Source organism: Mitosporidium daphniae (genome assembly GCF_000760515.2).
Source record: "Mitosporidium daphniae strain UGP3 chromosome Unknown contig-22, whole genome shotgun sequence".
NCBI classification, from domain to species: Eukaryota; Fungi; Microsporidia; genus Mitosporidium; species Mitosporidium daphniae.
This window is the reverse complement of record NW_013546589.1, coordinates 1-21,898: the sequence shown is the minus strand read 5'-3', so window position 1 is coordinate 21,898 and position 21,898 is coordinate 1. Positions and strand designations below refer to the sequence as shown.

At 45.5% G+C, this 21,898-nt stretch overlaps 13 protein-coding genes across 13 annotated transcripts; 6 read left to right on the top strand and 7 right to left on the bottom strand.

Annotated features, from left to right (window-relative positions):
• Positions 1 to 79: 79 nt before the first annotated feature.
• DI09_22p130 (uncharacterized protein) lies at positions 80 to 1,243 on the bottom strand (the record flags this gene model as incomplete). Its single annotated transcript, XM_013382961.1, has 1 exon — positions 80 to 1,243. The coding sequence occupies one exon, from the start codon at positions 1,241 to 1,243 to the stop codon at positions 80 to 82; it is 1,164 nt and encodes a 387-aa protein (XP_013238415.1).
• DI09_22p120 (uncharacterized protein) lies at positions 1,023 to 2,216 on the top strand (the record flags this gene model as incomplete). Its single annotated transcript, XM_013382960.1, is given in 3 exon segments — positions 1,023 to 1,193; positions 1,263 to 2,057; positions 2,073 to 2,216. The coding sequence occupies 3 exon segments, from the start codon at positions 1,023 to 1,025 to the stop codon at positions 2,214 to 2,216; spliced, it is 1,110 nt and encodes a 369-aa protein (XP_013238414.1).
• Positions 2,217 to 2,536: 320 nt separating this feature from the next.
• Positions 2,537 to 3,759, bottom strand: DI09_22p110 (A-factor-processing enzyme; the record flags this gene model as incomplete). The annotated part of the gene is made up of 4 exons (XM_013382959.1): positions 2,537 to 2,886; positions 2,913 to 3,366; positions 3,394 to 3,580; positions 3,695 to 3,759. 4 exons carry the CDS (start codon positions 3,757 to 3,759, stop codon positions 2,537 to 2,539), a joined length of 1,056 nt encoding a protein of 351 aa, XP_013238413.1.
• A 919-nt stretch (positions 3,760 to 4,678) lies between these two features.
• Positions 4,679 to 8,053, top strand: DI09_22p100 (uncharacterized protein; the record flags this gene model as incomplete). Its single annotated transcript, XM_013382958.1, has 6 exons — positions 4,679 to 4,771; positions 4,996 to 5,748; positions 5,824 to 6,062; positions 6,169 to 6,724; positions 6,793 to 7,476; positions 7,706 to 8,053. 6 exons carry the CDS (start codon positions 4,679 to 4,681, stop codon positions 8,051 to 8,053), a joined length of 2,673 nt encoding a protein of 890 aa, XP_013238412.1.
• Positions 8,054 to 8,256: 203 nt separating this feature from the next.
• Positions 8,257 to 10,872, bottom strand: DI09_22p90 (uncharacterized protein; the record flags this gene model as incomplete). The annotated part of the gene is made up of 2 exons (XM_013382986.1): positions 8,257 to 8,307; positions 8,368 to 10,872. 2 exons carry the CDS (start codon positions 10,870 to 10,872, stop codon positions 8,257 to 8,259), a joined length of 2,556 nt encoding a protein of 851 aa, XP_013238440.1.
• An 82-nt stretch (positions 10,873 to 10,954) lies between these two features.
• On the top strand, positions 10,955 to 11,308 carry DI09_22p80 (uncharacterized protein; the record flags this gene model as incomplete). The annotated part of the gene is made up of 1 exon (XM_013382985.1): positions 10,955 to 11,308. One exon carries the CDS (start codon positions 10,955 to 10,957, stop codon positions 11,306 to 11,308), a length of 354 nt encoding a protein of 117 aa, XP_013238439.1.
• Positions 11,309 to 12,161: 853 nt separating this feature from the next.
• Positions 12,162 to 12,971, bottom strand: DI09_22p70 (uncharacterized protein; the record flags this gene model as incomplete). Its single annotated transcript, XM_013382984.1, has 2 exons — positions 12,162 to 12,523; positions 12,722 to 12,971. The coding sequence occupies 2 exons, from the start codon at positions 12,969 to 12,971 to the stop codon at positions 12,162 to 12,164; spliced, it is 612 nt and encodes a 203-aa protein (XP_013238438.1).
• A 452-nt stretch (positions 12,972 to 13,423) lies between these two features.
• On the bottom strand, positions 13,424 to 14,551 carry DI09_22p50 (uncharacterized protein; the record flags this gene model as incomplete). The annotated part of the gene is made up of 1 exon (XM_013382982.1): positions 13,424 to 14,551. One exon carries the CDS (start codon positions 14,549 to 14,551, stop codon positions 13,424 to 13,426), a length of 1,128 nt encoding a protein of 375 aa, XP_013238436.1.
• DI09_22p60 (uncharacterized protein) lies at positions 13,902 to 14,484 on the top strand (the record flags this gene model as incomplete). The annotated part of the gene is made up of 2 exons (XM_013382983.1): positions 13,902 to 14,261; positions 14,329 to 14,484. 2 exons carry the CDS (start codon positions 13,902 to 13,904, stop codon positions 14,482 to 14,484), a joined length of 516 nt encoding a protein of 171 aa, XP_013238437.1.
• A 128-nt stretch (positions 14,552 to 14,679) lies between the features above and the next one.
• Positions 14,680 to 15,475, top strand: DI09_22p40 (autophagy-related protein 3; the record flags this gene model as incomplete). Its single annotated transcript, XM_013382981.1, has 3 exons — positions 14,680 to 14,775; positions 14,802 to 15,122; positions 15,263 to 15,475. 3 exons carry the CDS (start codon positions 14,680 to 14,682, stop codon positions 15,473 to 15,475), a joined length of 630 nt encoding a protein of 209 aa, XP_013238435.1.
• Positions 15,476 to 15,653: 178 nt separating this feature from the next.
• On the bottom strand, positions 15,654 to 16,772 carry DI09_22p30 (uncharacterized protein; the record flags this gene model as incomplete). Its single annotated transcript, XM_013382980.1, has 1 exon — positions 15,654 to 16,772. One exon carries the CDS (start codon positions 16,770 to 16,772, stop codon positions 15,654 to 15,656), a length of 1,119 nt encoding a protein of 372 aa, XP_013238434.1.
• A 1,390-nt stretch (positions 16,773 to 18,162) lies between these two features.
• On the top strand, positions 18,163 to 20,804 carry DI09_22p20 (E3 ubiquitin-protein ligase; the record flags this gene model as incomplete). Its single annotated transcript, XM_013382979.1, has 7 exons — positions 18,163 to 18,262; positions 18,401 to 18,464; positions 18,502 to 19,203; positions 19,352 to 19,534; positions 19,623 to 20,240; positions 20,279 to 20,399; positions 20,532 to 20,804. The coding sequence occupies 7 exons, from the start codon at positions 18,163 to 18,165 to the stop codon at positions 20,802 to 20,804; spliced, it is 2,061 nt and encodes a 686-aa protein (XP_013238433.1).
• Positions 20,805 to 21,407: 603 nt separating this feature from the next.
• On the bottom strand, positions 21,408 to 21,803 carry DI09_22p10 (uncharacterized protein; the record flags this gene model as incomplete). The annotated part of the gene is made up of 2 exons (XM_013382978.1): positions 21,408 to 21,628; positions 21,680 to 21,803. Coding segments are annotated over 2 exons (345 nt in total), but the record flags the coding sequence as incomplete, so codon positions are not given.
• Between the last annotated feature and the right edge of the window lie 95 nt (positions 21,804 to 21,898).

The window sequence follows — 21,898 nt, the reverse complement described above, 5'->3', positions numbered from 1 at the left end:
ATTGTACCGCGTGGTACCAAACTGATAGGATTGTGGCTTGAATGTGCCCACCTGTATTTATGAGCGTGCTGTACATATACTAAATCTCAGGCATGGAGAGCGCTGTAGCTGTAGGGCGCAGCACAGGAGGAGAGGGATGCAAACGAGCGCCACGAGTGGCGGGGCCACTGCGCTTTTTCTTGACCGTCGAAATGCCTGCGTTTGCATCTGGGGGCGATGCGTTTGGGGGGGTAGATTTTGAAGTCAAAGAAAGAGGGGCGCTACCAGATGACAAGGCCGATGCGGCCGCCGAAGCAGCAGCGGCCAGTCGTCTCCTACCCACAAGCGAGGTACGGATGATGTGATCAAGGCCTTGTGCAACAGCGTCCACAAAAATAGGTGCTCTTTTTCGCTTTGCTGCCAGCATGTGGTTTCCTGCCAACAGCATTTGCATGCGGGGGCGCTGAAGCGAAAAGGAGGCAGCCTTTCCATCAAGCATGGCCGCCACCAAATGGGATGCATCGGCTAACATTGGAATCCATAGGGAAATTTCCGATGGCGACGAATAATCAAGATGATGCTGCTGTTGAATATGAGGCTTATTCGGCATCTGGGTCATAATCGGTGTCAAAGGATCGCTGATGTCAGGCATTCGGCCTGAAGACGCCTTTTTAGATGAAGGGGTCTTTCTTTTCTTTCTAGGTGCAGGGCCCGTATGCCCGTCTGGCGAAACAACGATCGAGGAGATCATTGAATTTGCAAAGTCGTCGTCCTCCTCTGCTCCTGCAGAGGCGAATTTCTTCCTGGTGCGACGAACAGATGGGCCCTTTTTTTGCGGAAATTTCAGTTCCGGTACTTTTTCCTTTTCTAAGGCGCTATCATCGGCCAGTGGCACCATCCGCTTGGAGGCTAGCGACGCGGCATTGGCCAGGCAAGACTCTTCTGAATGGGCAATGCTTAAACTGTGGGTGAGTGAGAGCCTGCCGCAAAATGCGCATTTTGGAAGCGGTTGCTGCTCAAGCTCACCATGAGCATGCGTGATAATGGCATCGATGAGCTGCATGTCGGCAGGCGAGCATGCAAAGCCTGAGATGGCCGTTGGCGACGAGCGAGCCGGTCCTGAAGGCAGCGAAGAGCCTCCAAAATTTGGGCCGATGGGCGTTCCGGCGGATGTACTAGGTGTGCTCACTCCCGACCCTGGAAATGAGACTCCTGTACCCAAAGGGGTGCGGGGCTGGCAATACGAGGAGGGTCGTTCCTCCATTTAATTTTAAAATTTATAGTTCCAAATCGGGAAGTGTCCATGGTACACATCATTGAGACAGTCAACAGCGCCTATAACTAGTGGGCACGCCAAAGCCATTACTAGATCGATGAAAAGAACAGAAACACTCGCCACAAGAACTGTGAGGGGCTGTGCATGGTGGACGCCCTTGGCGCTTCTGATGCTGCTAGCGGCCGGAGTGACAGAAGCGTACATAAACACAAAAGTTCTGAACATATGCCAGCCAGGGTCTTTTGCAATGACGTTTGACCAAGGGCCCTCCATATATACTGGGAACGTGCTTGATGCTCTTGACGCAAAGCAATGCAAGGCGACGTTCCATCCGGTGGTCTCTTTCCTACAAGAGCCGTCCATTGTTGCCAATTTGCAGCGGGCATATTCCTCAGGCCATCTCATTGGATTCTCAATTGAGGAACAGGTGGACTTGAGCGCGCTCACCAATAATGACGACCTTCTTGCGCTACTTGCCGACAGGGCCGCTACAATACAAAGGGCCATAGGCTCGCCGGAACCGCCGTATTTTGTGCGTGTGCCAAAGATAAGCAATCTCTCTGATGACCAGATATCTGCAATTACGGACCAGGGAAAGTATGTACTTTCCACTTATAATTTGGATTCGTATGATTACGCGTTAAACGGGACCGATATTCTTTCCTCATTCAAGAACGTCCTGGATCAGCTGTCGCCAAACACAAAGGGCGGATTTATCAGCGTGCAGAGAGACTATATCCAAAGTAGCGTGGACGCTGTGCCAGATATTATCGATTATATCCAGGGAAAGGGATATAGCTTGGTAACTTTGGATAAGTGCTTTAGGGGTGGTGTGGTGCCTGGACATACTAATTCCTCGAATGAGTCTATGAACAGCTCGTCTTCGCATAGAACGCCAACATTGGGATGGTCGTTCCTTCCGGCGTTGGGATTCATTTTGGCGACAGCCCTCGCCGAATAATTTTTTCAATAGATCAAACTCAAGTTTTTACAATTTAATGGTTTTAAATTTTGCCCAAACCTTCAGACCACGCCCAATATGTGGGGATGCACCGAACGCCGCAATGGACATGGCGTGCTGGAATTAAAGATGCGTACACATAAAACCAACCGATGCAACATGTGTCGAAAATGCAAATTTTGCAGATTGGAGCGGGGAGGATAAATTTGTTGTTGTCCGTTTTCCAGCGGCCAATAAAATCGTCGTCGGTAGCATTGATGGCAATGGGGGCTTGGCTGCCGGAACTTGCTATATGTGTGCAAAGTGAATCAAGAGTTTCTTCAGAATCTTTCCCAAACATCGAAATAACCGCCATCGCCGTCATGTCCAATAATGCCAGCAAGAAAGCTAGCAGGCTTTGACATGTACAAGGGCATTTGATCTGGGATTTGCCATACAAACTCAATCGTCCTTGTTAATTGCAAAGTCTTGACCCAAATAATGGATCCAAGGTTTTCTTCAACCGCTCGAGATATGTGTTTCCAATAGCAATCAAATGGTTGCAAAGATCCAGGGACATTTGGAAATTTGTCCTTGACAAGCTTGATAAGATCGGCAATTGGCTCTTTTCCAACAACGACAAGGCTCATACGATCGGCAGAGTAATGATTTCTGTAGAAACTTATGACCTCTAACCCTATAGGAAAAAAAAGGTACCATCGCGGATATTTCCACCATCCTTTCCTGTCAAAGTGGCCTTGTTTGCAACAAGAAAATTATGGAACGGGTGGGAAAGGTTAGTTAGGAAAGCACGCACATGTCGGTATCTCTGAAAATCGTGTTGACGATGAATCAAAAATTCTGAATCAATGGCATCTATTTCTTTTCCAACACAAGAGGCAGAAAAAAGCGGTGCCGTGAAAAATTGAGAAAATCTATCAAGAGCAGGCTCAAGAAAATCGGCCTTAATGGAAAAGTGGTAGAGCGTATACTCTCCACTTGTCTCTGCATTGCACGATCCAGAATTTTCAGATATAAAAGACACGTATTCTGCTTCATCTCGGTATTTTTCTGTCCCCATAAACAGTAGATGCTCAAGAAAATGGGCCAATCCTGGATATTCTGGCGGATCCAAGAAAGATCCAAAATTAAAGGAGATGGTTGCTGACGCCTATTCTGCATAAAAATGATAATATACGGTTTCTGCCGTATGGTCGTGAATAACCAGCGTCTTTAGGCCATTTGGAAGCTGAATGTGCTCATAGATCAACGTATCTGATTTTCCTTTGATAGGTGAATTTGCTGCCCTTTTAGAGGAATATTTGGAGAGTTTGAGGTAAAAGCGAATAGAAATAAGCAAGAATATTAAAGGAACGAGAAAAAATCTTCTTTTGGCCGCTGTATGATTGATTTGCTAGTCAAAAAGGCTGCCGGTTAAAATTAACAAAATTGCCAAAATCGTAATGTGCACTCAAGTTTCAACATTTGCCCAATCATACCGCGGGAGGGCACCGGCCGCCTTGTTTGTAATTTTGGCCGCGAAATCAGAGCCAACTAGTGACATGGGAAGGAGACGGATAAGTATCGAGCCGATCGAACAAAGAAAGCGCCGATCAATCACATTTAATAAGAGACGCCTAGGGCTATTTAAAAAGGCAGACGAGCTTAGCTCTCTTTGCTCATGCCAGGTGATGGTGGTGTTAGTATACGAAGGTCGCATATACCAATTTTCGTCAAGAGACTCCAGTGTCACTGGGCTAATGCTCAGGTATATCAATGAAAGCAGCCAACGTGGAATTTTTCAATGAAAGCAGCCAACGTGGGATTTTTCAATAAAAGTACAATTTGCCTCTTTTACACACCTCACCATGAATATCGGTTGACTGCAAACCCTGACGCTTGAGTTGGAAGTGTTAGTCCAAGTGAAAGAGGGGGTTTTCAGCTTCTTGAATGAGTCTTATTTAGAAAGCCAATGCTCCAATGTTTACATCCAGATTGGGTCACTCTTGCAAACTACACTGAAGGTACCATCTGGGTGTGGGCACACCGATTTCTGCACATTGTCGATGGGAGATCCCAGACATTTCAGTCCGGGCTTGAAGGGATCTTTGATTTGTGCACCTCCCACCTGGGCTATCATCCCCAGTGTTCTACCCATATTTCTTATAGAGTTTCGCTATGCATGGAGGATCTTTTTTGGATGCACTTTAAGCTCGTTTCGATTATAACCAGAGAGAAAAAGTGCCTTGAACATTTGTATCGAATTTCGCTAGGCGACATGCACTTTCATAGCGTAGTGGTTTCGAATTAAAAAATCCTACAAACCATCTGGCACCTTTTTCGATCTGTTTGGCAAGCAGAGCTCTTCTTCCCCCCAATGGACCACTTACGAGTGTAAACAGAGCTCATTGACCAAAAAGAGCTTGCAAGTGTAAACAGAGCTCATTGACCGAAAAAAACTTGCTCGATACTGGATTCAAGACATGCCCCTGGCAAGTGTAAAGTCGGACACGGACGGAAGCGAGTATAGCCTGCTTTTGTCATCGAACATTGCCTTTTTCATCAGTGACTCGCTGGTAATTTTGCAAAGATCCATCTCACGAGCTTCGCATCTTGTCTTGAATTTTGAATTACTGGGGACATTTTTGAGACGCTGTTTATGCCGTGGATTTCTTTTCTCAGCGATTGGCTTCTTATTGCGATCTTTTATCACTAGGCAAAGCTGACTATTGAGACTCGTTTGTTAGGCTGAAGAATTTGATCGCCGAAAGTTTACGAAAAACATCGCGCGGAAGTGCAGAGAACATGGTCTCCAAATCCGAGATTTTCCTTCCTTGATGCCGCAGATGAGACTTCTGTTCAAAAGGCTAAAAAGCATCTCGAGAGTCTGTCTACAGTTCCAGCTCTTTTTCCAAAGTCACGCCGTACGTATTTTGCGGGGCTTCCGATTTCTTTAGCTAAACATTCCAACCAATGCACTGCAAAATCTCATTGGCGAGAAAAACAAGTTGCCAAAATTTGTTGCGAAAATTTGTTGCCAAAAATTTACGGACAACTTTTAATTGGAAACTCTATTTGTATTTTAATGCGAGATGAGAAGGTGACCATCAATGCACCGGTAAATGGCGACATTCGCAGGACACCCATTGATGTGAACGCAAATTCTGCCGAGCGTGGTGAGATTGAAAATTTCTTGCCCGACAAAATCAATCGTGAATGGGCAGCCATCATTAAAAGCAGCCCCTCGCATTTTCAACCAATCGGGCGAAAGGGGAGGCTGGATGGCAGCAAAAGTATCAAAAGGGACTTGTTTCTTGCGAGATCTTCTGATACGGACATACCAGATTCACATGAAAATCTGTCTTTTTCAGATTCATCCTCAGGAGTGCCGGAAATGTGGTTCCGGGCCGGACCACCGTTGGGGTCTGGAGGCAGATTTGATGGCGATGGTGCGATTTTTTCAGAAGGCAAAGGTGATGATATCTTCTCGGGGCCCGAGGTTAACCATATTCTGCGCAGAAGGAGGCGCTCTTCGCGGCTGCGAAAAAAGGAGGTAACTTTGTCGATCATGATGCCGATGTAGAGGACATTGTATCGAATTTCTTCCTCTCCATTTTGCATTTCTAAGGAGCAAAAGATGCAAAAAAATGGCACCCATTGGGCCGGCTTCTCTGAAGAGGATGCCGAAGACAGACGAATCGGCGATGTCAAAGCAAAAGAGAAGCATCCACATAGTCCTTTGACCTTTGAACAGGTGTCATGGGGCGAAATATGCGGGTTGGAGACACACCTGTCAACGCTCCAGGAACTTGTCATTTGGCCCCTAAGGTACCATCGATCTCAATTGGATCAATTGCATGATGTTGTGTATGCGATGGAGCAGATTTATTTTTATTTCCCTTGATTTGGGCTTCAAAAGCTGCTGTTCTATTTTGTTGGTGTTGAAAATTTCGCTGTATTTACTGTTCCGTAGGTACCCCCATATTTTTGAGAGGTTGGGCATTGGCACTGCCAAAGGAATTTTGTTTCACGGGCCCCCGGGGACAGGCAAAACTATGGTTGCGCGCGCACTTGCAACGCTGATCAGCGAAAATTCGCCACATTGCAAGCGTAAAGTGGCCTTTTTTTCGCGCTCCAGCTCTGAATTGCTCTCAAAATGGATTGGAGAGGCTGAAAAGGGGCTACGAAGCCTATTTCAGCAAGCAAAGGCGAGTGCACCTTCGATCATCTTTTTCGATGAGATGGATGGGCTTGCTCCACGGAGGAGTGCCAAGCAGGATCAGAGCCATATATCACTTGTAAGTATGTTGCTGACATTGATGGACGGGCTTGAGACAAGGGGGAATGTGGTCATCATCGCGGCTACCAACCGCATTGACGCGATTGATCCTGCTCTTCGGAGACCCGGGCGCTTCGACCGCGAGCTCTACTTTGGATTACCCACTGCCTCCATGCGAAGAGAGATGATCATGCGCGGAATGAGCCGCTGTAATTCGTCGGAAATCGACAAAGGGCTTGTTGACGGCATCGTCATCCAGACGGAGGGCCTTTCCTTTGCGGAACTCAAAGTGGGCATTTGATGCCGTTTATTTTGTAGGCATTGTGCATCGAGTCCGTTTACGGCTCGCTGCGGCGAGTAGGGGGCGATGCATGGCTCTCCGCTCAAGATGCATCTTGTGGCGACCTTTCGCTGCTCAAACAAGAGCCAATTGACTGGCTTCGGGCCCTCAAAGTGGTGACTTCACGGCTGCGGGGTGCCGAGTCAGAAACGACTATCATCAGCGCGCAATCAGAGTTGGGTCTGCACTCAAAAGCATTTAGGATCCTTGATGAGATCCTATGCAACAGAATTGCGCTGGTACTTGCAGATGATGACAGCGGTGCAGATTTATCTGCTACCCTTTCATCATGGGCCAGTGCAATGCCGTTGAGAATGGGGAAGTTGGTTAGAGTCATCATCTCACTGGACATTTACACCCTTTATGCTGTTAACGAGGGCGACTTTGGCAACATCACACCTGAAAACAGGCTTGTATCTATTCTTGGAATGGCTTTGAAGAATCATGGCTCTATGTCCACCGAGGAGGAGAGCATTACCGTTTTCTTCCTACCCTATGTTGAGCGGTGGCGTACAGCAATGCAGGGGACGAGATGCTGGGCTATTTTCAAGCATTTCACATTAATGATATCTGGATCGCAGAAAAAAATTCATTTGCTCTTCTCATCGTCAAGGAAAAAGTATTTCCATGGTGCCGATGATAAGCATCCTCTTGAACATGTTGTAAATTTGAAAAAACTATGGTTTGATGACGAAAATTAAATTAAATAAACTTTGGTAAAATTAAACTTAACCCCATAAATTCTGGTTTCGATTTGTAAGCTTGATCTTTGTGGGGTGTTTTTTTTCTTCATTTAACATCCATCGTCAGACCAATGTCATCCACCACCAGTACAAAGGCTAGCCCGAGGTATGTGCGGGTTTTCTCATTTCCGCTAGACTTTATTGCAAGGGCCGTATTTTGGGATACAAACGAGGAAAGCACGCCCAATCGCCAAATCAGACTTTGCTTGCAATCGACAACGTTACCGATGTGAAGAGCACCGATTTCTATCTCGGCAAGCGCATTGCCTTTGTGTATCGCGCAAAGGTTGCACGCAGAATCGCAGGAAAGAGTGTCTCACTGCTCAACAAAAATAAGGACGGTCAGCCAAAGAAGAGCTGCATGCGCGTCATCTGGGGAAAGGTCACACGTCCTCATGGAAACTCTGGCGTCGTCAAAGCCAAGTTTCGCACAAATCTGCCACCAAGAGCTTTTGGTGCTTCCTGTCGTATTGTAAGGTTTTATTGCTCATCGTAGATGCTCTATCCCAGCCGTATTTAAACAACAATAAACGTCTATCGGAGCAACAGATACTTCTAAGAACAGCAGCACCAAACCCAGCATTAGATATAAGCGATCAATTGCCGTATTTATGGGAGCTATCGAGCCGGCTCAGTTGCACATTAGAGATAACGGCAGCACTGGATCTGATTGTTTATTGTTAAGTTATGGCGCATAAATTAGTTTTCGGTGCACTCTCCCTCATCATGGTCTGCATCGACAGCATGGATCTATGTGTCAATTGTAAGTATGCTTACCCTTAGAGTATTTGGGTCGAATGTGTATATTACTCGGCCAAGTTCACCATCGAACCTGTTCTTCCTCACGTCGATGGTGCGCTTTTGCCCTATTTTTTGAAGGATCAAGACATTGTCGGCTTCCTGTGTTGCCTTTGCAGTTCCGGAGACGGAACATATGCCAAGAATAGTGTTATCCTGCTCCTTGCGGGGATGAATTACAAGCGTGACATGGCAGTTGGTTTCGGTTGCAAATCGACGAATCTCGGAAATGACCCTATCTTGGTAGTCGAACTTGGTGAAGGAAGTGACAGGCTGTGCATGTGTCCTACCGGAACCCCCATGACCCGAGGTCATGAACTGTAGGTTGTCCAGAATAATGTGTTTGATGGAGAGGTTCTGAACCGCCCAAGCCATGGTTTCCAATACGTCTGAAAATGGCGCAGCAGAACCAAAGAAATTCATAAAGTGCAGCGGAAGCTTGGAAAAGTATGCCGCTTCGGCCTCGAGTTCCACAATGGCTTGATGAGGATCCGCAGAAAATTGCTTTCCTCGCCGTTGGACCATCATTTTCTTGAGAATACGGTGGTTGGGAATTTCGAAGGAGCCCCAAAGTGTTGGCACCTGCTGCTCGCACCAGTCGATAGAAAACAGAGAAAGAATGGTGGTTTTTCCGGACCCTGTGGGCCCAGTAAGCACGGTCAATTCGCCGGGCCGCAGCCCCTTCATAATGTCCGTGAGTGGCGGAAGTGACCAGAGCAATGGTGTGCCCCAGAGAGCCTGGGTGCCGAGCGCTAACTCCTGACGCACCTGTGCAAGGTAGTCAGACGATGCAACGACATTTTTCGCGGGCAAAGGGATAGCCAAGGCAAGTAGTGTGTTGATGCCGTTGGCGTCTCTCATGAGCACTGAAAGTGTCTGCCATAGCCTCCGAGATTCAGACGCAATGCTTAAAGTCGCAGATGATGCTGCGCATGCAATTGGCGTTGAGTTTTCAACGGTTTTAAACACAGCGTGAGCAGGAATAATGTGGCATCTCCAACGCTGTAAAAGCGAAGAAAAATGCAGTTGAATTGGCTCTAGCGATGGAAGAGAATCCATTTGGCTCGGTATGCCATTACAAATAAAAATTACTTTGGAAAATGCCTGCGAGAGAAGAGAAGCGAGATATCGAAGCTGAACCGGGTCGTCAAGCCCAAGAGGAATGGACAGTGCTGGAATTTTGGTTTTCTGGAACAAGACCATAGCGGAAAGTGGATCATTGAGAACGAGAAACAGGGTTTCGGATGCATATACAAGGGAATTGATCCCAAAAATCCCGCGGCCAGACCGTGAAACGGACTCTATAAAGTCAGTGGGGAAATCGATGCCCGTGTAGGGCTTTTTTGTATCAAAGTACATTTTGATGGGGTTTGTGGCAGGAACTAGCTGGTCTTTAGCAATTGAGAAGGCTCTTTTTTTGTCTGGTGATCGATCATGTGCTGAGTTTCGCGAGAATGATGGCGACACAAATGACGGTGAAGGTTGTAAAGCGAGCATTTGGGTTGAATTCTTCGACAGGCCATTGAATAGGTGCTCAGTGCATCCTATCAGCTCTGGGGTTTCTAGCTTTAAACAATAAACCTCCCATGTCAACGGATCAATCCCAATAACGCTGCGGAACAACTCTCCAAAGTCTGTTATATGGTTGCCTGTGGCTTTGACAGGATTATCAAAGAAAAGACCTACCTCTGCATTAACGTTGACCGGGTCGATCGGATTAGTCTCACCATCTATTGAGCCCCCAGTATGTGGTGTGCCATCAATAGGCTTCTCAAGAACACACTTGCTGTCAAAAGGGCCTTTTTCTTTTTCTTTTATTGCGAGGTTGTTTTTCTCTTTAGTTTGCAGTTTATTTTTGCTGCTTGTAGGCGCCCAATGTTCTTCGCTGGTCGATGCACTTGGAGATAAATCAGACGCAGTTGAAGATGGGGTTGTATTTTGCGTATTAGAAGTAGGAGCATAATTTTCAGATGCACTGTTTGGTAGATCGCAGTAAGAAAGATACCTCGACGTCTTTTTTGGCTGAGGAGAATCTACAACACATGGCTGTTTGTGTGAAAACTCGCCAAGCGGCATTTTATATGTACTTTGCGAGTGTTTTGATGCCGATCGATATGTGGTGTCGGGTGAATTGGTAGGGTATCCTGCCTTCTTGTTTGCAAACACAAGCCCTTGGTCTCCCAAGGCAAAACTGGGCTCTTTCAGAGGGTCTTTCTGAAGCGGCTTGGGATGGCGGTTGCTGCTCCGATATGTTTCCGTATTTTCGGGCGCGTCATATTGCGGATACTTTTTTGGGAATGAAGACTGATTGGTTGACATGTATCTGATGATCCATCTCCGTGCATCCAAATGCGTCCTCAGTGGCGACCTCCAAAATGGCATCAAAATTTTCAAAATTATGCAAGTTGAAATAAAACTTGACTTGATGCAATGGCCTGTCGTGCAATGGTGCCCGTTTTCAATTTGACCGGGCTTGCCATCTAATTGTGGCATGCATTGCCCATACAATGCAATCATGCACCGGTGTAAAAAGCTGCCGCGCATCAATCGGTAAAGATCAGCATATTTGCATCAATTCTCGCGTAATTTTATCTGTAAGATGGCGTCTGGCGTGCGAACAAAGAAGGGGAGGGCCCCCTCACGTCACAATAAGTGCATTCCACTCAACATATCCACACTAACGTGTGAAAGGGAACCGAAACCGTCTGCCATTCTGACACTTCCATCCTCGCAATCGAATATAGACAAGTCTTCAAGCGAACCTGCAGACTTGGATGACGAGCTCGAGGCTTTTTACAAGTCAATGCAAAAAAAGCTTTTGCGGCGAACTTCGCTTCAAAAACGGGCAATTGAACAGCAAATCAATGACGCGCTCGCTCAAACAATTGAAGCCGTCAATGAGCATTTACAGGATTTGGAAAAATCAATGTACAGATCCATACCTTTCTCATAGAGATGCGAAGCTAGCGGAAGCAAAAGTGCACTTTGAAGGGCAAAAGTGTCAAATTGATGCCATCATCAACACGGCGAGGATGGAGTTGCAGCGTTCTTCTGTTTGCATAAATATCGCTTCCTCATCCTTTATAGAATTTCATATCGGAGAGCATTGAAAAATCCGATTCCACTGCGCGGTCGATTGAAGGGAATATCCATTCTGCAATTAAGGGGATTGAAGATATCCGTACATCGCTCGACCCGCTCTAACTTTTTAGGCGAAATCAAACGAACGCAGCTAAAAGAAGAGATCGACAGAATTAAAAGGGAAAGTTCGTTTTTAAGAGACCGGCTGCTGATTTCAATTGTATGGCTTATCGTTCGTTATTGTAGTCGCCAAAGCCAAAAAAAGTATATCGTAAATAAAACACGCTGGATGCCAATGCAAACGTATCTTTGTGCAAACCAAAGCATAGCCTGTTTTCGTCTGATGGCTTTTTTAGACTCGTATTGGCCGTTGCAAGAGTGGCACCACACGAGAATAAACGAGCCAATTCATCGCGGTGCAAAAACGGGGCCAAAGGACAGTCTGGGCATCAACGCCATCATGTAACACAAGAATTCGACAACATTTGTCGACTTTGGATTGTAACACGAAAAATACCCTGCCATCTTTTGTTGGTTTCGCTGTATTGTCTACGTGGCAGATGTCCCGTTTGGCACGGTCGGTTTTTAACGAGCCGCCTTTACATAGTGCAACGGTTGCCTTCGTTAGCCCACATACACGACAGGTGCAAGCGGATGCGCCCAAAGTACTGGATGCATGCGTGCACAACAAATTCACATTTATTCGTTAAAAACAAACAGCTTTATTATCCGCGATCACAGCCATCCTCGGCAGCCAGTATCGAGGTGATCTTATTTTTGTATCGGAGCGGCAATTCCAGGTCAAGCAAATCCTTGTCGAAAACACGGTACATTTCATGGATCGTATTGACACATTCAACCAGAACACTGCTGGTGGGGTCGATTGTCCCGTAATAAGACCCGCTTGATTTAACAGTTGCATCTAGAATAAGCTCTGCCCATTTGTTTGGTCTTGCAGGGACCGATTCGTTGAACGACTCGATTTCGAAAACAATGTCCAAATACAGCTTTACCATTTCTACCAGATCGCTTTGGATGAGTCCATACCGGTCCTCTTCGTAGGAGAAAAGAATGATCAATCGAGTCACTACATGGAAAACGGAATAAACATCGGGCATGCTTACGCTCAAGGGCAAGAAGCACCTGTTCATATTCGGAGTAGAACAATGACGAGCGAAACAGGGCTTCGCAGACCATTGCTATCTCGGGCACGCCCTTGATGTTCAGCCAGATCGAATCATCCTGGTTGGAAACGATGTCTACGCGGTCACAGCAAATTGCGAACCTTTTTCAAAAGCTACCAATTGATGTTGCGACTTTGACAAAAGCGAAACCCACTCTCGCAACACCTTGGCACATGCGTTTCGAATGGAATCCCAGGCCGTCGGCGTGGTGTCGATATCTTCCCACAAATGGGTCCTCTGCGCCTCGGACCGGCCAAAGGCATTAATTATGTCTATGTAGGCGAGCATTCGCAAATGCGTATGAGAGCTCTCCAGGCCGCCAATTGCATTGATGACGCCTCGCGGCATCATCTCAACGACGCGTGGGTTCTAAACACATAAGCGACCAACATGCACGTACGCAGGTCATTTCTTTCAAAACGAGAAAATAGTCAAAGGACCAAAGATTTTCCACCATGTACGAATACAACAGCACCACAAACATGAAAAACACGTCCGAGATGGAGAGTGCTCTGAGCGACATCATTTGGACACTAGGCTCGTCAGCACACTGCACTTACTCGACAAAAATACGAAGAACAAAGAACAACAATCCCACGTATAGCTTGTGGAACAGCACAAACAGAAGGCTAAATATGCACATCAAATAAATACAATGATTGATGGAAACCCAACGAAATGAGGCGGGGTACCATTGATATATCAGTACGGATTCTCTTCGCGCAACAAAAAGCAGCGTTCTATACACGGCAAACGCCAGGGAGTATCCGAATAGAAAAACAGGCCTGAAGTTGACAACGAAACTACACTTTAAAATTGGAAAATACTGCAGGTCTGAAGACACAACATAAGTCATCGTTCGGCTGAAAAAGCTGAAGAAACACACCATTGAGGACAATGCGTAGACCGCACCCATCAGCAGGTATTTTGTGAGCAGCGGAAACTGTATTGAAGCGTGGGAAAGATCTGTGCCGTAAAATATCTTTTTGTAGGCAAACAGCGGGAATGTGATTGCAAAGCACCTCAGCAACCTTTGGAAATTCAGACTCAACCCAAAAATGACGTAAAAAAGCGCTATCGTGTAAGAAAATGCAACGCAGCCTACATTTTCGCTCGTAAAGCGTTGCAAAAAACAAGTCGAAAAATACGGAAACCGCATAAACAATGCAAAACAGCGGCAGGATTGTAAGTGCAACTCTTCGATTGATTTTGTGGCCAATTCGACGTTCGTATTCCGAAATTGCAGCCTCGCGTTTCTCCGTTTGAGGGCGAAGCCCTTGAATGATATCAAGCTTGCTGGGCGGTTGCGCGTACGACCCTCTTTCCTGGTTGTCGTCTGGCCTTTTCAAAAATGAAAATTGGGCTGCTGGATTCGAAGTTGATGCAAAGGCGGCTGGATTCGAAGTTGACGCAAAGGCTGCTGGATTCGAAGTTGATGGAAAGGCGGCTGGATTCGAAGTTGATGCAAAGGCGGCTGGATTTGAAGTTGATGCAAAGGCGGCTGGATTCGAAGTTGATGCAAAGGCGGCTGGATTTGAAGTTGATGCAAAGGCGGCTGGATGCTTTCGAACAAAGCCGTTGGAATCGCCATCTTGGCCGATGAGCACAGATCCGCTGTTCTTTGTGTTTGACGAAATCGGGGTAAAGCCATTCAGGTTTCTTTGGAAAGATCGGATTTTGGATGTGATTTTTGGCGTGTCAAATTCAGACTTGTGTTCGTGGTAGCGGTATTTGGAATCCAGCGACTCCAGTCTGCTTGCAAACGGAAATTGAGTCGCAGCAGAGGACGAGGATAGGGGTCCGCCACAATGCACGTTCAATCCCTTTGCGTCCTTATCTGCGTTGTGCCGCTGGAAGACGTTGAAATTTGACGTTCTATTTTCTTGAAGCATGAATGGAAAAATAATTTTATTTCCACGGCATCCCGCCATATTTTACTTTTAATTGCAAATCGACAAAATTGTATTTCCGCCCTTCAGAAGCCATCCAATGATAAGTTGTCAAATTGATAAACCTCGCCACCAATGCAGAGCATTGTGCAGATTTAATTTTTTCCTCAATGCTAAATACAAATCTGATTTCCAGAGTCGGCGAGATCTTTGTCCCATTGCTCAAGGAATCGATTATTGAAACAGGACGAATCACGCCGGAGGAGGTACCATTGGCGGCATATCTTTTTAGTTCATCGCTTCCGGGGACAATCTGACCCAAAAGTTCCTATCATGGTCGTGGCAAGGCGTGCCGATGCCATCGCACAAGGCCTCTTCCCTGCCGATCTCCTGGCCATTAGGCCATAAAGTCAATGGCGTTTCCTATTTGCCTCCAGACAAGCAGTATTTGATGGCAAAAAGGGTCCTGTGCCTTTCAAGAGCCTCGGCGTCGTCGTCCAACACAAAGGAGGACCAGCAGCCCGCAGAAGCAGAGTTTACTTCCATTTCCTCAGAAGAGGCGATTATTGACAACGATCCCGTATGTTTTTGGCCCACTAATCCAGTAGGACCGGTATGTTGAAACCGGCGCCGATCACATAAGACCGTGCCGCAAATACGACATCACAATCACTTATGACAAGTTTTATCAGGTCCCAAGGGTGTGGCTGTTCGGCTATGACGAGGTAACTTTGCCGTACCACCAACATAAAGGACGACTCGCCACTGTCGCACAGTCAGATTTACGAGGACATTTCTGCTGAGCATGCGAGGAAAACGGTGACAATTGAGTCGCATCCCTTTCTGCCGCTGTCAACAGCATCTATCCACCCATGTAGACATGCCTCTGTCATGTGTTCGATGATCAAGATGCTTAAAGGCACAGCTGGCGCTGGCAGTTCTGTTCCGTTTCCAAGCGAAAGGTAGTGGTGCTGTTCACTAATGCAACCCCTAGCTACTTGATATTATTTTTAAAATTTATATCTACAGTAATCCCAACCATCGAATATGACTATACTTTTTCGGTCTCCATATGAGTGTGTACATGTCGACACCACGGGCCGCTTACTAATTTCATAAATACAAAATCAGATTTACAAAATGGCTAGCATATTCTTTGGATCTTCTTCCTTTGGGCGGATGCTGGGGCTTCTTCTATCGATAGCTTTGTGTTCTGCCTAATCGAAGCCCGCTCCTCGGTAAAAAATTTAATTGAAACTGGCCGGGTCACATCCGAGTGTTTCCTTTCGGTCGATGCCTTTGAATATGATTCAAAGGACGATCTCGACGTTGAAGAGGCCGAGGATCTCAAAGTAGGGGTCGAATGTTTTTTTAGTTCGGTCAAAAATTGAGGCGCAATACCCACAGTTAAGGGCTTTGTCGATTTTTTGGGTACAAACGGGGCAACCTTTGGTGCCGGCTTTGCTTTAAATATGAAGCCAGGCATCTCAAGTGAACGGCATGATGTAGCCGGCTCTTTTGTATTTTTTTTCGCCACGCTACCATGGTCAATTGCACGAGGGCGTGACGGTCTTAAACAGACCGCCTCTGTTGCGCAGGCTTGCGTATCGGCAGGTCTTTCATTAATATTCAGGGGTTTTTTTCGAGACAAAAATTGGGGAGACTTTGGAACCGTTGACGGCCGAACTACCTTTGCAGGAATTCCTCTCGGGGGTGCATTGTAAATGCCTTTGGGTACAGGAATCGCTTTAAATGCTTTGATAGGCAAATCGTCTTTGCTAGCTGAGACACGATCTGCTGATAATCTAGAAGATTGCTTTTTCAGCGTTGGGTATGGACGTAATGTCGCGCGTGAATTTTGAGCCTTTTCAGTCCCATTTGACGCCCCCTTTTTGGCAAGTGTGCAAGATGGTTGAGAACTTTCGTTTAATGCTTCGATATTGACTTTTTTGGCCGAAATAAATGCAGTTCGGGTTTCTTTATAGCCGATTGGAGAGGGGGGAGAAGGAAATATCGATATCGATGCCGATGCCGATGGCGATAATGGTCTATAATCAACAGCATTCATAAGACATTTATCTTGAAAGTCCAAAGACAAAATTCTCTCTGTAGGAGTGCTCGGCCTTTTCCCCAACATATCCGAGGAACAATTTGCAGAACGAAAAAGTATATCCCCCTCAACCGTGCTTGCCTCGCTACTTCCCACATGAGAATGTATTTTGATGGGAGAAAATATTAAAGAAGGATCACTTTCCCTGACCATTGATTTTACAAAATCGCAATTGTTAATTTGGTTTAAATTGTAATTTTGACCCCAATTTGCTACATTGGACAAGAGGGAACACCCATTTGTGTTTGGTCAATTTATTGCTCAATCGTTGCTCCAAGCGTCACTGTACCCACGATTGGAAAGCCTGGATTAATTCCTATGTATTCTGTATTGTCAAAATACCTTTGGGCAATGCTGTTCCCATCAGTCCTTTCTGGTCTATTTCAGCACATACGGCACACATTGCTGCCAATTGCTGCCTGGAATCTTTACAATAAATTGCGGCTTTTAAATTTATTTAAATTCTTCCTATGGGAATGTCTAGCCACGATGACGTTATTGAAAAGTTCTGCTCGTGCTTGACGGAAAATTTTTCCAGGCTCGTTGAAGAGATCATGTCGCTTTTAAACATGCCTCCACATGTACTTGCATATTAATATTTCCTGTAGGCCGATAATAACAAGGCCATCGAGGCATTTCTAACGGCCTTTCCCCTCTCTGTAATATATATCCATGAAAAGCTCATTAGAGGACGCAAAGTTATACCTGAATTGGCCTCGGCATACTTTGAAAACGAATTGACAGCAAGGTTTAATAGTAGCATTTTCATCGCAGAAGCGACAATTGCCCGCCTCCAAGGGAGCTACTAATGGATCTCGTCGAGGAAACAACAAAAATAATTCGGGCGTTCATTCCACAACAAACGATCTGCACATCAAGCATCAATTTACTAGATCAAAATCAGGAGCAACATTTTCAAAGCGCCTCCATAAGCATCTGCTCGCAAAAAGAGCACGGAATCGATAAAAATTTTCAACACACCACATGTGAGCGCCAAAGTGCACCCGACCACGACAACGTATCGTTTTGTCAATTTACGTGTTAGAAATGTTCGCCTCCAAAAAAGCACCTTGTCGGCCGTACCGTAGCTGCGTATATCAAGCCAGATGAGAAGTTTGGATTTTTTCTCGTTAACGTCGTTGACTTTAACGAGGAAAGAAACGTTTATGTTGTAAATGATATCTCGGACACCGCCGTTAGCTACGAATGCCCGCCCGAATATATGATCGATTTCTTGAGGAAAAAATATGAGCCGAAAAGCACGTTTCCCAGCCAGTCAATATATGCCTTGTTTAATGACGAGTTGTTGGTGGACCCTTTAACGATTGTCGATGCAGAGGCGCCGTCTTACAAGTACATGACTACAGAGTTTTACCCGGCCACCATTATTGAGTCTGGAAAGTATGATATTAAGGTAAAATACAAGGAGGGAGAAACGCAGCGAATCCGGTATACCGATTTCTTTTTGAAATCGGATTGCCATGTGCCACGGAAAAAGTCCCAAATAAAAGGCTGAATTGCTAAATTGTTTTCATTTTAATGCATGTCTGAGACATTTTCCATTAATGAGGCCGCATCATGTGCAGCCATCACTACCGTTGCAAGCGCCGCAAGGGATCTTCGAGTTACAGGTACCTCTGAAGGTTTGCGATTTCACCCTACCTAGTCATTCGCGCCTATGGACTGCCCAGAAGAGGGATCTTTGGTCTTTTTAGTAAACCAGGCAGGCTCTGTTAATCAATAGGAATGCCGGAGCCGTTTCTCATCATGACATGCGATAGTAGCTGTCCCTGGACCTGCGATCCGCCAAAAACTGCCACCACATCGCCAACGTGGGACTATTCTGTGATAATGTACACGTGTTCTATTGCTGACCCTCTAGACGGTCCGTTCAATTAAGCTCCATCATATCGATCCAAATCTTTGATCGCAAAAGATTTTCCCTCACAGATGATCAAGGGTTTATGGGGGTAGTTAACGTCTCGATAAATGACATTCTTAAGGACATTTTTCTGCGCCCCTCGTGCTCAAGATCGTTCGATATTGCACTTCGACCTTCAACAAACACTAGAAAACGCATAAGGGGGCATCTTTCCATACTGATTTCCTCCGATCTAACCGGGAATGGTGGGCATTCACCGATAATATATTTGTCCGAGCCTTCTTCACCAAGCAGGATGTTTGTGCAGGATATCGGGGGCGGGCCGGTTACTTTGACTCCAAGATCGTCAGATCCCAACATCCGGCTTCCTCCAGGATGGGAATCTCGAAGAAATCATTTGGGAAAAGTTTACTATGTTGATCACAATACCAGGACAACTTCGTGGACCCCTCCTTCATCATCGTCTCTTTTAGCAAAAAGCACATCCACCACTTTGGCTGACATCAGACCGCCTTTGAAGCCTACTCGAGCACCGACAAAGGCTCTTGAACAAGAATTCCATAACTTGCAACTACGAGGCCAAGAGTTTCTCGCTCATGGCGAAGACGGCAATTATGGGGACGTCTGCGATGGCCAGCCAATGCAGTTGATCCCGCCATCGCAGTCCACACCTCTTCCCATGGGCTGGGGTAAAATGTTGTCGTAATTTCATGATAGAACGAAGAATGACAACCAACGGCCGTCCGTATTTTGTTGATCATAACTCGCGTACCACCACTTGGGTAGACCCTCGATCTCTTGTCAACTTGAACATCGGGTAATTGCCTTTTTGTTGATGCTGATCTTTTAGCGGAGCGTTGTCCTGCATTGCTCAAGGAGATCCACATTCCGAGGTGCGAGTGGCCATTTCTCAACTCGGTCAGCTCCCACCGAACTGGGAGATGAGGGTCGATGATCACGGTCGGTCTTATTTTATAAACCACCAAACAAAGGTCACCACATGGGATGATCCAAGGCTGTCTCCTTTAAATGAGTAAGTTTCAATGGACCCACCATCACCTCCCTAGCCCTTCAATTCCAAAGTATAAGCGAGACTTTAATCGCAAAATGGCATATTTCAGGGCAAAGACTTATGAACTCAGTTTGAGCGGATATTTCAAGGTTCCCATTAGAAGAGACAATCTTTTGGAAGATTCCTTCAACGTCATCTCCAATCTTACGCTTTCGTCATTGAAAAAAAAACCGCAGATCATTTTTGAGGGCGAAGAGGGGCTCGATTATGGCGGAATATCGAGAGAATTCTTTTTCCTCCTGGCAAAAGAGATCTTCAACCCCTATTATTCTCTATTTGAATACTCCTCTCAAGACAACTACACGCTTCAAATAAGCCCGGGATCTTATATCAATCCCGAACACATGGCCTATTTCTACTTTGTCGGCCGAATTTTGGGCTTGGCCGCATTTCATGGGTTCCTCATCGATGCTTATTTTGTGCCTGCATTTTACAAGCGGTTATTGGATAGGGCTGCGTGTACCATGCTTTCGGACCTCGAGGCCATAGATTCGGAACTGTATTCAAGTCTCATTTGGATGCTCAACAATCCTATTCACGACCAGATTTTCGAGACAATGAGTGTAGAGGAGGTACGCTTTGGGGGCGGCGATCCCATCATAGTCGACCTGATTCCAAACGGCTCATCCATATCTGTGACCGACGACAACAAAAGACTGTACATCGAGTAAGCGGCTGCCCCCTTTTATTGCTAAATTAACTTAGAAAGCTTGTGGAATGGAAAACTTACAAACGGATTTCAGAGCAAATGCACCAAATTAACCGAGGATTTTATGAGATTGTTCCCCGCGAGTTGATCTCCATATTTGATGCGCGCGAATTGGAAGTATGCGGTGCATTGTTTATCATTTAGCTGCTTATTTCGGGCGTCACCCAAATCGATATTTCCGATTGGAAGGAGAACACCATCTATAAAAACTGTACCGAATCAGACCCGCTGATTATATGGTTTTGGAAGGTTGTACATAGTTATCCTGCTGAAAAAAAAATCCGTTTGCTGCAGTTTGTCACGGGATCCTCAAAACTCCCGCTCAACGGATTCAGGGATCTTCAAGGCTCAGATGGGCCCAGGAAATTCACCATCGAAAAGACTCTCTCCCCGCCATCACACTTGCCTGTCTCGCACACCTGCTTTAATAGATTGGACCTTCCATCGTACAATTCGATGGAAATGCTCAAGAAAAGGCTGGATAAATCTCTCGAAAATATTCTCGGCTTCGGGATCGAGTAAAAGTGTAATAAATTTCTTGGCGTTATTTGGGCATCAAGTTCGATTCAGTGCGTTTGGAAGCTTACCGCGGTAACAAATGTCCTTCCCGTCCATAGCTTGGGGCCCGAGCTACCGCTGCGCTATCCATAATACTCCCCTTTTTAGCTGGAATGTATTTTAGGCCTCTCCAAATCCAAAATTATTTATTCGAGTTTAATTGAATGAGTGTCGCCAAGCTAAGAGACTTTCTGTAAGCTTATAAAATTGCATTGAATGGAACTACCGGCCCAATCAAGAAATCCAGAATATGGCCAATTAGCTGGTTTGCGCCAATGCAATTTAAAAACAAGCCAGTAAAATAGAACCCACATGCAGTCTTTTGCCTATCGGATTAATAAAAACTTTGCCATGTAGCCCGGTTTTCTATATTTGGCATCGTTGACCAATGGCGGACCGCAATAAACAGAAAGATAACCTGAGATTTGTATTATATTCTACAAGACGAATTGTTTTGCGACAGACTGCTTCTTGACTCGCCATAGACACAAGTCCTAATCACAAGGATATCCACTCGATAAGAGATTGCAGGGTATTTTTTGGAAATATATGCTTGATAATTAAATTTCAAGATTTTAATTGTTCAAATGGACAATTATTTAACACTATATTCTTATTGGATGCAAAATTTACGGTGCAAAACAGTCTATAAAATGAAGGCAAATTTTTCACCAATCTGTCCACCTCAATGAACGCTCGAAGACTTTTATTTCTCACAGCATTCGTTGCCTTTCTCGTTCTCCCTTCATTGCAAGTTAAAACTGACGAACAAACTTCAGACAATAAGTCTTTAAACAATGAACTTTCAAAGAATGAACTTCCAAAAGGAAAAAAATTACCAGAAAATCCAATTTTCGATGAATCGTTACAAGATTCAACTGACGATGAATCGTTAAAAGATCCAATTTTAGATGAATCGTTAAAAGATTCAACTGACGATGAATCGTCACAAGGTCCAACTGGCTACAAAAATTTTAAAGTTAATGCTGACAATACAAAGCGAATAACAGATGGCAATGTAACACCTAAGAACCTCCAGTAAGTATTTCCTTTTGGAA